Below are 13,263 nucleotides of genomic sequence, written 5' to 3'. Positions count from 1 at the left end.
CCATGGTCCAGGACTACGTGTTGAGGGACGCGCTGAAGCTTGGGGCAGCTGCCGCCAAGGCACGGTGGGAAAAGACCACTGTGTAAAGTCTGCCTGCCTAATGAAGAGCAGGGGGCCCATACAGTCATTTGGGCTCTGCTGACGCCTCAGCTAATTATATGGGCATATGATCGAAAAATGTACATACCTGTATAAAAATGATAAGTTTTGATCTCTGTATGTGCATGTTTACATATGTATGGCATGACCAATTGTACAGACCATCAAATTATTTTATGAATAAAGTATATTTTTGAAATAAAAAAAAAGCAGACGTACCATGAGTAAATCCATGAGGAAAGGCATCATCACCCTCGTCTACAAGTGGAAGGGGGAGAGGGAGGAACTCAAAAATTGGAGACCGATCTCATTGTTGAATGCGGATTACAAAATTCTGTCAAAGGTAATCGCCAACCGGGTCAGGTCTGCTCTAGGGTCGGTGATTCACCCTGACCAAACCTGTGCTGTGCCGGGCAGGAAGATCGCTGAGAGTCTCGCACTCCTCAGGGATATGATCGCCTACGTGCAGGACAGGGGGTTGGACACCTGCCTGATCAGCCTGGACCAGGAGAAAGCCTTTGACAGGATATCACACACCAAGGTGCTGAACACACAGACTACACGGGAGTACAGTCACACACAGGGAAGCATAAAGTGCGGAGAGAAGTGCAAAACAAGCAAGACAGTGCAGTAATTCCCGACAAGACAAAACCATACGCACAGTGGTGGACAAATGACAATGTAACAGTGAAGGATCATTAATAAACATTGTTTTAGCAGCAATTCAGAACATTGTCTGAAAATTGCAAACGGAACAGAGTGCGCTCATATGGTGTTAAGGAGCCTTAAGGGAAGAAACTATTGCACAGTCTGGCCATGAGAGGCCGAATGCTCCGGTATCTTCTGCCAGGTGCAGGAGGGAGAAGAGTTTGAGTGAGGGGTGTGGGGGGTCTTCCACAATGCTCTTAGCCTTTCAGATGCAGCGTGTGGAATAGATGTCTGTAATGGAGGGAAGAGAGACCTCGGTGATCCTCTCAGATGTCCTCACTATCGTTATGTACAGTTCTGGTCGCCACATTACCAAAAGGATGTGAACGCTTTGGAGAGGGTGCAGAGAAGGTTTACGAGGATGTTGCCTGGTATGGAAGGTGCGAGCTATGAAGAGAGGTTGAATAGGTTAGGTTTATTTTAATTAGAAAAAAGGAGATTGAGGGGGGACCTGATTGAGGTTTACAAAATCATGAAGGGTAGAGACAGGGCGGATAGAGACAAGCTTTTTCCCAGGGTGTCAATAACAAGAGATCATGCTTTCAAGGTGAGAGGTGGAAAGTCTAAGGGGGACACATGCGGCAAGTACTTCACACAGAGGGTGGTGGGCGTTTGGAATGCGTTGCCAGCAGAGGTGGTAGAGGCAGGCACGGTAGATTCATTTAAGATGCATCTAGACAGATACATGAGTAGGTGGGGAGCAGAGGGATACAGATGCTTAGGAATTGAGCGACAGGTTTAGACAGTACATTTGGATGGGCTCAGGCTTGGAGGGCCAAAGGGCCTGTTCCTGGGCTGTAAATTTTCTTTGTCCTTTGTTCTCTTTGAGACGGTGCAATTCCCAAACCAGACAGCAGCTCAGGGTACTCTCAATGAACCCTCTGTAGAATATGGTGAGGATGGGGGGGGGGAGGATGGGAGGTGGGCTTTCCTCAGCTTGCACTGAGACACTGCTGGGCTTTCTTGGCTATGGAGCTGGGGTTGAGAGTCCAGGTGAGATTCTCCGTCAGGTGGATGCCAAGATAGTGGATGCCATTTCCCTAGCCCTGCACTCATCCCTGGAGCATCTGGACAACAACGACACATAAGTCAGACTCCTGCACATTAATTACAGCTCCACCTCCAACACCATTATCCCCTCCAGACTGATCTCAAAAGTTAGAGACCTAGGACTCAGCTCCGCCCTCTGCAACTGGATCCTCAGCTTTCTGACCCACAGACTGCAATAGACACCTCCTCAATAACCCTCTACACTGGACACTCACCCCCACCCCCACAGATGTGTTCACAGCTTCCTACTGTACTCCCTGTGCACCCACGACTGTGTTGCCAAATTCTGAATGAGCACCATCCACAAGTTTGCTGATGACATCACCATGGTAGGACAGAGATCAAACAACAATGAGTCAGAATACATAAAGGAGATAGGGAGCTTGGTGTTGTGGTGCAATGATAACAGCCTCTCTCTCAATGTCGGCAAAACTAAAGAACTCATCACTGACTTCAGAAAGATTGGAGGAGAACGTTCCCCCATCTACATCAACGGAGTGGAGGCTGAGAGGGTTGACAGCATCAAGTTCCTGGGAGCGACGATAACCGACAACCTGTCCTGGACTTACCATGTAGATATGATAGTCAAGAAGGCACAAGAACGCCTTTTCTTCCTCACGCAGCTCAGGAAATTTGGCATGTCCATAAGGCCCCTCAACAGCCTTTACAGATGCACCATTGAAAGCATACTGTCTGGGTGCAGAGCGGCCTGGCATGGCAACTGCTCTGCCCAGGACTAGAAGAAACTGCAGAAGGTTGTGTGCACAGCCCAGACCATCATGGAAGCCGACCTTCCAGTTACACTCCCCTTTTTCCAACATCATCAAAGACCCCTCCCACCCCAATAATACTCTCCTCCAACCTCTTCCATCAGGCAGAAGGTACAGAATCTTGAACACACGCACCAACAGGTTCGAGAACAACCTCTTCCCTGCTGTTATTAGACTGATGATGGACTCTCTAACTTCGAGTAATGTTGATCCTGCTTTGTGCACCTCCTGTGCAGTGTATGCCTTGCTCTGTCTAAGCACCTTGTGATCTCTATGTCCCTGAACTGCTCGCAAAACAAATCTTTTCACTGTACTTAGGTACATGTGACTACAATAAATCCAATCAAATCAATGGGCCAAAGGACCTTTTCCTGAAACCCTCTATGACTCCAGGAGTATCAGGTGTTTACTAAGGAATCGGATGCTGAAAAATATCTGTTGACATGGAAGCAGTAGAGGTAATGGATGAGGTGAAAATTGCAATTCCTGGAAAAACTGCCTGAACGTAGAGGGGGAAAAGACATCATCTGACTCACTTTCATCCCAAGTTGCTCAAGGTAGAGAGGGTCAAAGGGCTTGGCTTTAGATTTAATTTCTCTGAGATAATGGGATTTGGATTCACCTCGGCAGGAGATAGCAGAGATTGACAGAGATCAGTGCTGAGACAACTGGGTTTTTCTGATGGTGGGGACATAACTTGAATATTGAAATTTCCAAATATGCTAAAGCTAGCAACCTGGGAGAAGTATAAATAATGATGACACCAGACGGTTACAGGGCATAGGTTAGCAGGATAGGCAGGTGAAATTTACCATGGGGAGGAGCTGCAGTTTTTATAAAGGGACAGGAAATGGTGATAATGACATAGTGAAACCTGAGGCTTCATCAGCATAGATTATATTCCCCAAAAGATGAGGGTCCTTGAGAGGGTGGAGGCTTCCGAGGAGAGTTCCAGGATGGAGAGTTATGAAGTTAGATTGGTAAAGCGAGGAATGTTTTCGCTGGAGAATAGACGATTGAGGGTTGATTTAATTGAAGTGTATTAGATTAAAGGGATAATTAATCATTTCAGAAGGAGATTGGATGGACATTTTAGAGAAATAAACTCGTGAAGGTACAGAGGTACAGTGGACGTAATGGGACCGAATGGTTAGCTATGTACAGAATTGGTCTTCTTCCACACCATAACGTTTTATTTTTCAATACGCACTATTCTAGAGAAATCAGCCCACTCTGGAAAGGACTTTATAGTCACAAATCTTTTCAAAAGTGAATGTTGAGAAATGGTTGGAACCTTTTTGTAGACAGGTTTCCCTTGAAACAGATTCTGGGTCTGCTCTCTTTCTTATTGAATGATTAGTGAGGGCCATTTGTCTGTGTTAATACCCTCGACCTCAGTGACTCCCATTGCCCAGCCTTTTCACTGTAATCCTGGAAGTTTCACTTACCTCAGAATCTATACCAATTTAGGAATCTGTCACTACAACATTTGCAATACTGTATTGCTAAACCTAACCACTCACTGTGTAAAAACCCTTCCATCATGTGATCTTTCACTTGTTGTCTTATATTAATAACCTCTCGCCCTCGTACCTTGCACCAGTGGGGACAGGCTCCTGTTTAATGTCTACTTTGTGCAGATTTCTCATGAGCCCAAACCCCTCTACTGAATCACCTGTCAACCTGCTCTAACTCCAACCTCTCCAATTTATCCTCGAAACGTAGTCCCACATCCTTGGACTGTGTAAACCTTTTCTGCATCCTCTTTATGGAGTCTAATGGATTTGCTGCATATTTTATGTAAGACAGTGTGAATGTAGCCAGTTCCACAGGTCGGAGCAAATCGAGGGCCGAAGGGCCTGTATCACGCTGTAATGTTCTATGTGCTTCCCCCCTGCTGAGGCCTGAACTGAGACTGTTTGATGTTGCTACAGACTGCTTTCAGAGTTCCATTCCCCAGTACAATGTCTAACCCTCCAAACTGTAAATGAAGGGATATCAGTTTCTGCTTACCCAGCCTGACATGGTGATTTCAGCTTGATGTGAAACGCTTTGACAAAGACCACAAGCAGCAAGGCCAGAAGAACACTGATGGCTGTGAAAGCTACAATCTTCCAGGTGGACAGGACACTTGCCTCAGAGTCTGACCAGGCTTGATCTGCAAGAGAGAGAGAGAGAGAGATGGAGCAGTAAGTGACTGCAGAAAACCCACTGTGTGTTAAATCAGTGGAACCAAACCAGCTGGGAGAGAGGTAAAGCTGTGTGAACTCAGCCACTGACTGACAGAGCCACAAAGGAAGTGGGTGGTGCAGTGGTCACGTTCCTAGATTATCAACCCACACCAACATCCCACAAGCACTGGGTTCATATCCTATCCATAGCTGACGGTAAAATTTCATTTCAATAAACTTTTGCTTCGAAAGCTTCCTCACAGTGACCACTGTCAATTATCATCAAAACCCATCCAGTTCACTAACGTCCTTTCAGGAAGGAGGCTTTTTTGAATTCTCTGGTGGGAGGTGAGAGGAGAGAGATTTTTAAAAGTCATAAGGGGCAAATTATTTACACAGGGTGGTCTGCATGTGGAATGAACTTCCTGAGAAAGTGGTTGAAGTGGGTACAATTACAAATGTTTAAAAGACGTTTGGTTAAGTACATGATTAGGAGGGGAATACGGGCAAGGAGCAGGTGGATGAGACTAGCTTAGTTTGGGATTATGTTCAGCATGGACTGGTTGGACCAAGGGGTCTGTTTCCATGCTGTATGACTCTGTGACTGGCTAGCCTGCATTATTGCTTGTTCCCTACAATGTGCTGTTTTTGTCTACTCTGGCCTACATCTGTCAAATGAATTTTTGAGAAAGTTATCGTAACGGGCTATGTTATCCCCTGTGCCTTATTTAGTAGTAAAAAGTGTATTACACAATGCTATCTCCCATTGGTTACACACCAAACATCATCTGAACAACAGTCTCCCCTCCCGTACCACATAACGGGGAGGGGGCTCTGATGGTGCAGTGGTAATGTCCCTACCTTTGGTTCTACTCCCACCTTACCCTGAGGTATCTGAGCAGATTGATACAAAAATAACTATCAGACAAATGAGACTCGACTGAAATGTGTCACATCCTGAGCGTTCTTATAGGTGGGTATGGGGGATGCTGCTCCCTGTTGTGGAACAATCTAGAACTAGAGGTCACTGTTTAAAAAGAAAACGTAAAGGATCACTCATTTAAAACAAAAAAAAGACAATCCCTTTCTCTCAGAAGTTCATGTGTCTTTGGAATTCTCTTCCTCGGGAGGTGGAGGAAGCAGACTGCGTGAATATTTTTAAGGCCGAAGCAGATAGATTAGGTGAGGAGACAACAGGTTATAGAGAAAGGCAGGAATACAGATTTTGATGTTATAAACAGATCAATTGAATGGAGGAGCAGGCTGGAGGGGCTGAATGGCCTACTCCCACCCTTACTTCAGATATTCTGCTCTTGCATGGGATCCTAACTTTTACCTCCACACAACCGCCCTCCTGGCTTGCTCCACAGTCTGCAGGATGATCTTTCTCTAACCTCCTAGACCAGAGGGTGCCCCATGCCCCCTGCCCCACCTCTTCCATGCCAGGACCCAGCACCCACCAGCGTGTTGGCAGAAGAGCTGGCTGCTGGGAAACCACTGTCCATACTGGCAGGTGATGTACTTGTAATCGTTGGTCAAGAAGTAGCCAGGGTCACAGTAAAACTCCAGGACAGTACCATGGATGTAGCGGTCACAGGGATAAGGATGGCAAATGTAGTCCCCATGATCTGGAATTGGAGGTAAGGGGCACGCTGCAGGGAGAGAGAGAGAGAGACAGACAGACAGACAGAGAGATTAATACCTCTATCCTCCAGTATCAGAATGCTGCTATTGTTCACATTGTCCCAGGTCAGTGGACATGTCTCCAGAGGGAAGTTGGCAGTTCTCCCATCTCAGATGCCAGCTTCCCTCACTCTGCCAACTCCCTCTCAGTGCTACAGATCTGGCTGGCCTTGAACTAGTCTCTGGCAGGTCCATCTGGAGCTGGGGAGATCTCTGCTATCGCTTAAGAAGGGTGGTAAGAAAAAGCCAGGGAATTATAGACCAGTGAGCCTGACCTCGGTGGTGGGCAATTTGTTGGAGGGAATCCTGAGGGACAGGATGTACATGTATTTGGAAAGGCAAGGACTGGTTAGGGATAGTCAGCATAGCTTTGTGCGTGGGACATCATGTCTCACAAACTTGGGTGAGTTTTTTTTGAAGAAGTAACAAAAATGATTGATGAGGGCAGAGCGGTGGACATGATCTATTTGGACTTCAGTAAGGCGTTCGACAAGGTTCCCCATGGGAAAATGGTGAGCAAGGTTAGATCTCATGGAATACAGAGAGAACTAGCCATTTGGATACAGAACTGGCTCAAAGGTAGAAGACAGAGGGTGGTGGTGGAGGGTTGTTTCTCACACTGGAGGCCTGTGACCAGTGGAGCGCCACAAGGATCGGTGCTGGTTCCACTGCTTTTTGTCATTTATATAAATGATTTAGATGTGAACAGATGAGGTATAGTTAGTAAGTTTGCAGATGACACCAAAATTGGAGGTGTAGCGGACAGCAAAGAAGGTTACCTCAGATTACAACAGGATCTTGATCAGATGGGCCAATGGGCTGAGAAGTGGCAGATGGAGTTTAATTCCGATAAATGTGAGGTGCTGCATTTTGGGAAAGCAAATCTTAGCAGGACTTATACGCTTAATGGTAAGGTCCTAGGGAGTGTTGCTGAACAAAGAGACCTTGGAGTGCAGGTTCATAGCTCCTTGAAAGTGGAGTCACAGGTAGATAGGATAGTGAAGAAGGCATTTGGTATGCTTCCCTTTATTGGTCAGGGCACTGAATATAGGAGTTGAGATGCCATGTTGCGGCTGTACAGGACATTGGTTAGGCCACTTTTGGAATATTGTGTACAATTCTGCTCTCCCTATTCCAGGAAGGATGTTGTGAAACATCCTTCAGGGGTTCAGCGTTCACCTTGCTTCGGGCGGAAGTTGGAGTGGGTGGAGTGACAGTGAGGACCAGAGGCCCAATGGGAAGGTAAATTTTGAAAAGATATTAAGGTTTACCTCGTGTATAGGTGGAGCGCACACTGAGCAGGAGCAGACATGGGACTGCTGGGTAAGTGAGGCTTTAGATTTGGGTGGTTGCTTTACCCGAAACACTATTCGTGTAGCGTCTCCTACCCGTCTCTTCCTCTAACCAAAGAAAAAAGGTTCTGCGCGCCAATTGATAAGGTAACTGGTTTCTTTATTTTTTTTTTCTTTTCAGTAGTCTCGTTGGGAATTTAGACAGTAGGAATGGAGAGGAGGGCAGTTGAAGGTTCCTCCTGCAGAATGTGGGAGGTAAGGGTCACCACTAGTGTCCCTGCTGACTACATCTGTGGGAAGTGCACCCAACTCCAGCTCCTCGAATACAGCGTTAGGGAACTGGAACTGGAGCTGGAGCTGGATGAACTTTGGATCATTTGGGAGATAGAGGGGGTTATTGAGAGGAGTTACAGGGAGGTAATCACACCTCAAGTACAAAAAGACGGCAGATGGGTTACCGTTAGGGGACGGAAAGGGAACCGGCTGGCAGTGCAGGGGTCCCCTGTGGCCATTCCCCTCAACAATAAGTACAATAAGTTTTGGATACTGTAAGGGGGAACGACTTACCAGGGGAAAGCAGTGGGGCACAGGGCTCTGGCACAGAGTCTGTCCCTGTTGCTCAGAAGGGAGAGGGGGAAGGGGAGCAGAGCAGTAGTCATTGGGGACTCCATAGTTAGGGGGACAGATAGGAGGTTCTGTGGGGACGAGAGAGACTCACGGTTGGTGTGTTGCCTCCAAGGTGCCAGGATCCATGATGTCTCTGATCGTGTTTTTGGGATCCTTAAGGGGGAGGGGGAGCAGCCCCAAGTCATGGCCCACATCGGCACCAAATACATAGATACGAAGAGAGAGAGATGGGGATTTAAGGCAGAAATTCAGGGAGCTAGGGTGGAAGCTTAGAGCTAGAACAAACAGAGTTGTTGTCTCTGGTTTATTGCCTGTGCCACATGCTAACGAGGCAAGGAATAGGGAGAGAGAGGAGTTGAACACGTGGTTACTGGGATGGTGCAGGAGGGAGAGTTTGGGTTCCTGGATAATTGGGGCTGTTTCTGGGGTAGGTGGAACCTCTACAAACAGGATGGTCTTCATCTGAATCACAGAGGTATCAATATCCTGGGGCGAAATGTGCTCATGCTCTTCGGGTGGGTTTAAACTAATTCAGCAGGGGGATGGGAACCGAAATTGTACTTAGAGTATATGGGAGATTGAGAGTAGTGAAGTCAGAAATAAGCTTTCAAGGTTGCAAGAAGGCACCGGCAGGCAAGAAATTGGTTTGAAGTGTGTCTACTTCAACGCCAGGAGCACCTGGAATAAGGTGGGTGAACTTGCAGCATGGGTTGTACCTGGGACTTCGAGGTCGTGGCCATTTCGGAGACATGGTTAGAGCAGGGACAGGAATGGGTGTTGAGATTCCAGGATTTAGATGTTTCAGTAAGAACAGAGAAAATGGTATAAGAGGGGGTGGTGGTTAGTCAAGGACAGTATTACAGTAGCAGAAAGGACATTTGAGGACTCGCCTACTGAGGTAGTATGGGCTGAGGTTAGAAACAGGAAAGGAGAGGTCACCCTGTTGGGAGTTTTCTACAGACATCCAGATAGTTCCGGAGATGTAGAGAATAGGATAGCAAAGATGATCCTCAGTAGGAGCGAGAGTGACAGGGTAGTTGTTATGGGAGACTTTAATTTTCCAAATATTGACTGGGAATATTATAGTTCAAGTACTTTAGATGGGTCAGTTTTTGTCCAGTGTGTGCAGGAGGGTTTCCTGACACAGTGTGGAGACAGGTCAACAAGGGGTGAGGCCACATTGGATTTGGTACTGGCTAATGAACCCGGCCAGGTTCCCCACAGTAGGCTATTGTACAAAATGCAGAGGAATGGGAGTGTGGGAGATACAGCAGTTTGGATCAGTAATTGGCTTGCTGAAAGAAGACAAGGGTGGTGGTTGATGGGAAATATTCATCTTAGAGTTCAAAACTAGTCTGTTTTGCTTCTACTGTTGTTTGTCATTTATATAAATCTTCTAGATGTGGGCGTAGAAGGATGGGTTAGTAAATTTGCAGACGACACTAAGGTTGGTGGAGTTGTGGATAGTGACGAAGAATGTTTTACATCACAGAGAGACATAGGTAAGCTGCAGAGCTGGGCTGAGAGGTGGCAAATGCAGTTTAATGCAGAAAAGTGTGAGGTGATTCAATTTGGAAGGGGTAACAGGAATACAGAGTACTAGGCTAATGGTAAGATTCTTGATAGTGTAGATGGGCAGAGAGATCTCGGTGTCCAGGTATAGATCCTTGAAAGTTGCCACCCAGGTTGACAGGGTTGTTAAGAAGGCATACAGTGTTTAGCTTTTATTAATAGAGGGATTGAGTTTTGAAACCATGAGATCAACTTGGTGCGGTCGCACTTGGAGTATTGTATACAGTTATGGTCACTGCATTATAGGAAGGATGTGGAAGCTTTGGAAAGGGTGTAGAGGAGATTTACTAGGATGTTGCCTGGTATGGAGGGAAGGTCTGAAGAGGAAAGGCTGAGGGACTTGAGGCTGTTTTCGTTAGAGAGAAGAAGGTTGAGAAGTGACTTAATAGAGACATATAAGATAATCAGAGGGTTAGATAGGGTGGACCGGGAGAGGATTTTTCCAAGTATGGTGACGGTGAGCACGAGGGGGCATAGCTTTAAATTGAGGGATGAAAGATGTAGGTCAGATGTCAGAGAAAGTTTCTTTACTCATAGTAGGAGCATGGAACACAGTGTCTGCAACAGTAGTAGACTCGCCAACTTTAAGGGCATTTAAATGGTCATTGGCCAGACATATGGACGAGAATGGATGGATAAGAATGGAATAGTATGGGTTAGATGGGCTTCAGCTTGGTTCCACGGGTCGGTGCAACATCGAGGGCCGAAGGGCCTGTACTGCATAGTAATGTTCTATGTTCTTTGAAACTAGAAAGGGTTCAGAAAAGATTTACAAGGAAGTTGTCAGGGTTGGAGAATTTGAACGATAGGGAGAGGCTGAACAGGCTGGGGCTGTTTTCCCTGGAGCGTCGGAGGCTGAGGGGTGACCTTATAGAGGTTTATAAAACCATGGGGGACATTGATAGGGTGAATAGTCAAGGTATTTTGCAGACCTACAGGATATAGGTTTATGGTGAGAGAGGAAAGATTTAAAAGGGACCTAAGGGCAGCTTTTTCTCACAGAGGGTGGTACGTGTATGGAATGAGCTGCCAGAGGAAGTGGTACAATTACAACGTTAGAAAGGCATCTGAGTGGATATAGGAATAGGAAGAGGTTAGAGGGATATGGGTCAAATGCTGGCAATTGGAACTAGATTTATTTCAGATATTTGGTTGGCATGGATGAGTTGTCCCGAAGAGTCTGTTTCTGTGCTGTACATCTCCATAACTCTGTGACTCACTCATCCCAGCTACTTGGGCCTTGTGAGATGGTGGCACAGTAATACTGCACTTCCCAGGCTGGCCTCCTCACTGGCATTAACATTAGTGTGTGATGGTGCCATAGCAATGTGAGTATCACATGGTTATATCAAGGGAACCAGAACGGTACAGAACCTCTGATAAGGTCAAGCTATAAGTAAGGAGTTCTCATAGAATGGTGCACGCATTCTAGCAGCAATTCTTCAGGAAACTAGAGTTTACAGCCCACACACACTCCAAGGTAATGATTCAAATTCGAGATGGAATGGGTTGGGTGTTACATTTACAGTGAGGTGAGGGGAGGGCTGCTCAGGAACAGAGCTGGGCATTGTCAGACAATGCCAGAGATTTGGGGTTGGTGTACTAGGGATTGGAGGAATAGTTTGGGATTGGTGTACTGGGGACTGGAGGAATAGTTTGGGATTGGTGTATTGGGGATTGGGGGAATAGTTTGGGATTGGCGTATTGGGGACTGGGGGAATAGTTTGGGATTGGTGTACTGGGGATGGGGGAATAGTTTGGGATTGGTGTACTGGGGACTGGAGGAATGGTTTGGGATTGGTGTACTCGGGATTGGAGGATTAGTTTGGGATTGGTGTACTGGGGGGTTGGAGGAATAGTTTAGGATTGTTGTACTGGGGATTGGGGGAATAGTTTGGGATTGGTGTACTGGGAATTGGGGGAATAGTTTGGGATTGGTGTACTGGGGATTGGAGGAATAGTTTGGGATTGGTGTACTGGGGACTGGAGGAATAGTTTGGGATTGGTGTACTGGGGACTGGAGCAATAGTTGGTGATTGGTGAATTGAGGATTGGGGGAATAGTTTGGGATTGGTGTACTGGGGACTGGGGGATTGTTTGGGATTGGTGTACTGGAGATTGGAGGAATAGTTTGGGATTGGTGTATTGGGATTGGAGGAATAGATTGGGATTGATGTACTGGGGATTGGAGGAATGGTTTGAGATTGGTGTACTGGGGGGTTGGAGGAATAGTTTGGGATTGTTGTACTGGGGGGTTGGAGGAATAGTTTGGGATTGGTGTATTGGGGATTGGGGGAATGATTTGGGATTGGTGTACTGGGGACTGGAGGAATAGTTAGGGATTGGTGTATTCGGGATTGGGGGAATGATTTGGGATTGTTGTACTGGGGATTGGGGGAATAGTTTGGGATTGGTGTACTGGGGATTGGAGGAATAGTTTGGGATTGGTGTACTGGGGACTGGAGGAATAGTTAGGGATTGGTGTATTGGGGATTGGGGGAATGATTTGGGATTGTTGTACTGGGGGGTTGGAGAAATAGTTTGGGATTTGTGTATTGGGATTGGAGGAATAGTTTGGGATTGTTGTACTGGGGGGTTGGAGGAATAGTTTGGGATTGGTGTACTGTGAATTGGAGGAATGGTTTGGGATTGGTGTACTGGGGATTGGAGGAATGGTTTGGGATTGGTGTACTCGGGATTGGAGGATTAGTTTGGGATTGGTGTACTGGGGACTGGAGGAATAGTTAGGGATTGGTGTATTGGGGATTGGGGGAATGATTTGGGATTGTTGTACTGGGGGGTTGGAGAAATAGTTTGGGATTTGTGTATTGGGATTGGAGGAATAGTTTGGGATTGTTGTACTGGGGGGTTGGAGGAATAGTTTGGGATTGGTGTACTGGGGATGGGGGAATAGTTTGGGATTGGTGTACTGGGGACTGGAGGAATGGTTTGGGATTGGTGTACTCGGGATTGGAGGATTAGTTTGGGATTGGTGTACTGGGGGGTTGGAGGAATAGTTTAGGATTGTTGTACTGGGGATTGGGGGAATAGTTTGGGATTGGTGTACTGGGAATTGGGGGAATAGTTTGGGATTGGTGTACTGGGGATTGGAGGAATAGTTTGGGATTGGTGTACTGGGGACTGGAGGAATAGTTTGGGATTGGTGTACTGGGGACTGGAGCAATAGTTGGTGATTGGTGAATTGAGGATTGGGGGAATAGTTTGGGATTGGTGTACTGGGGACTGGGGGATTGTTTGGGATTGGTGTACTGGAGATTGGAGGAATAGTTT

At 46.6% G+C, this 13,263-nt stretch overlaps 1 protein-coding gene across 1 annotated transcript in view; it reads right to left on the bottom strand.

Moving 5' to 3' along the window:
* The window catches only part of susd4 (sushi domain containing 4), a 195,221-nt gene that overhangs the window by 26,385 nt on the left and 155,573 nt on the right, over window positions 1-13,263 (bottom strand). Inside the window, exons 8-9 of the mRNA XM_087984317.1 lie at window positions 6,259-6,450; window positions 4,641-4,785 (exon numbers count right to left, since the gene is read on the bottom strand). Coding sequence (XP_087840443.1) covers window positions 4,641-4,785; window positions 6,259-6,450 — 337 coding nt within the window. The remainder of the gene's footprint in view (window positions 1-4,640; window positions 4,786-6,258; window positions 6,451-13,263) is intronic.

Source organism: Chiloscyllium plagiosum, unplaced genomic scaffold, assembly GCF_037043375.1.
Source record: "Chiloscyllium plagiosum isolate Xiang-an unplaced genomic scaffold, Cpla_swu_hap1 HiC_scaffold_3, whole genome shotgun sequence".
In the NCBI taxonomy this organism is placed as follows: domain Eukaryota; kingdom Metazoa; phylum Chordata; class Chondrichthyes; order Orectolobiformes; family Hemiscylliidae; genus Chiloscyllium; species Chiloscyllium plagiosum.
Note: the sequence above shows the minus strand (reverse complement) of the source record. Positions and strands in the feature narration are given on the sequence as shown.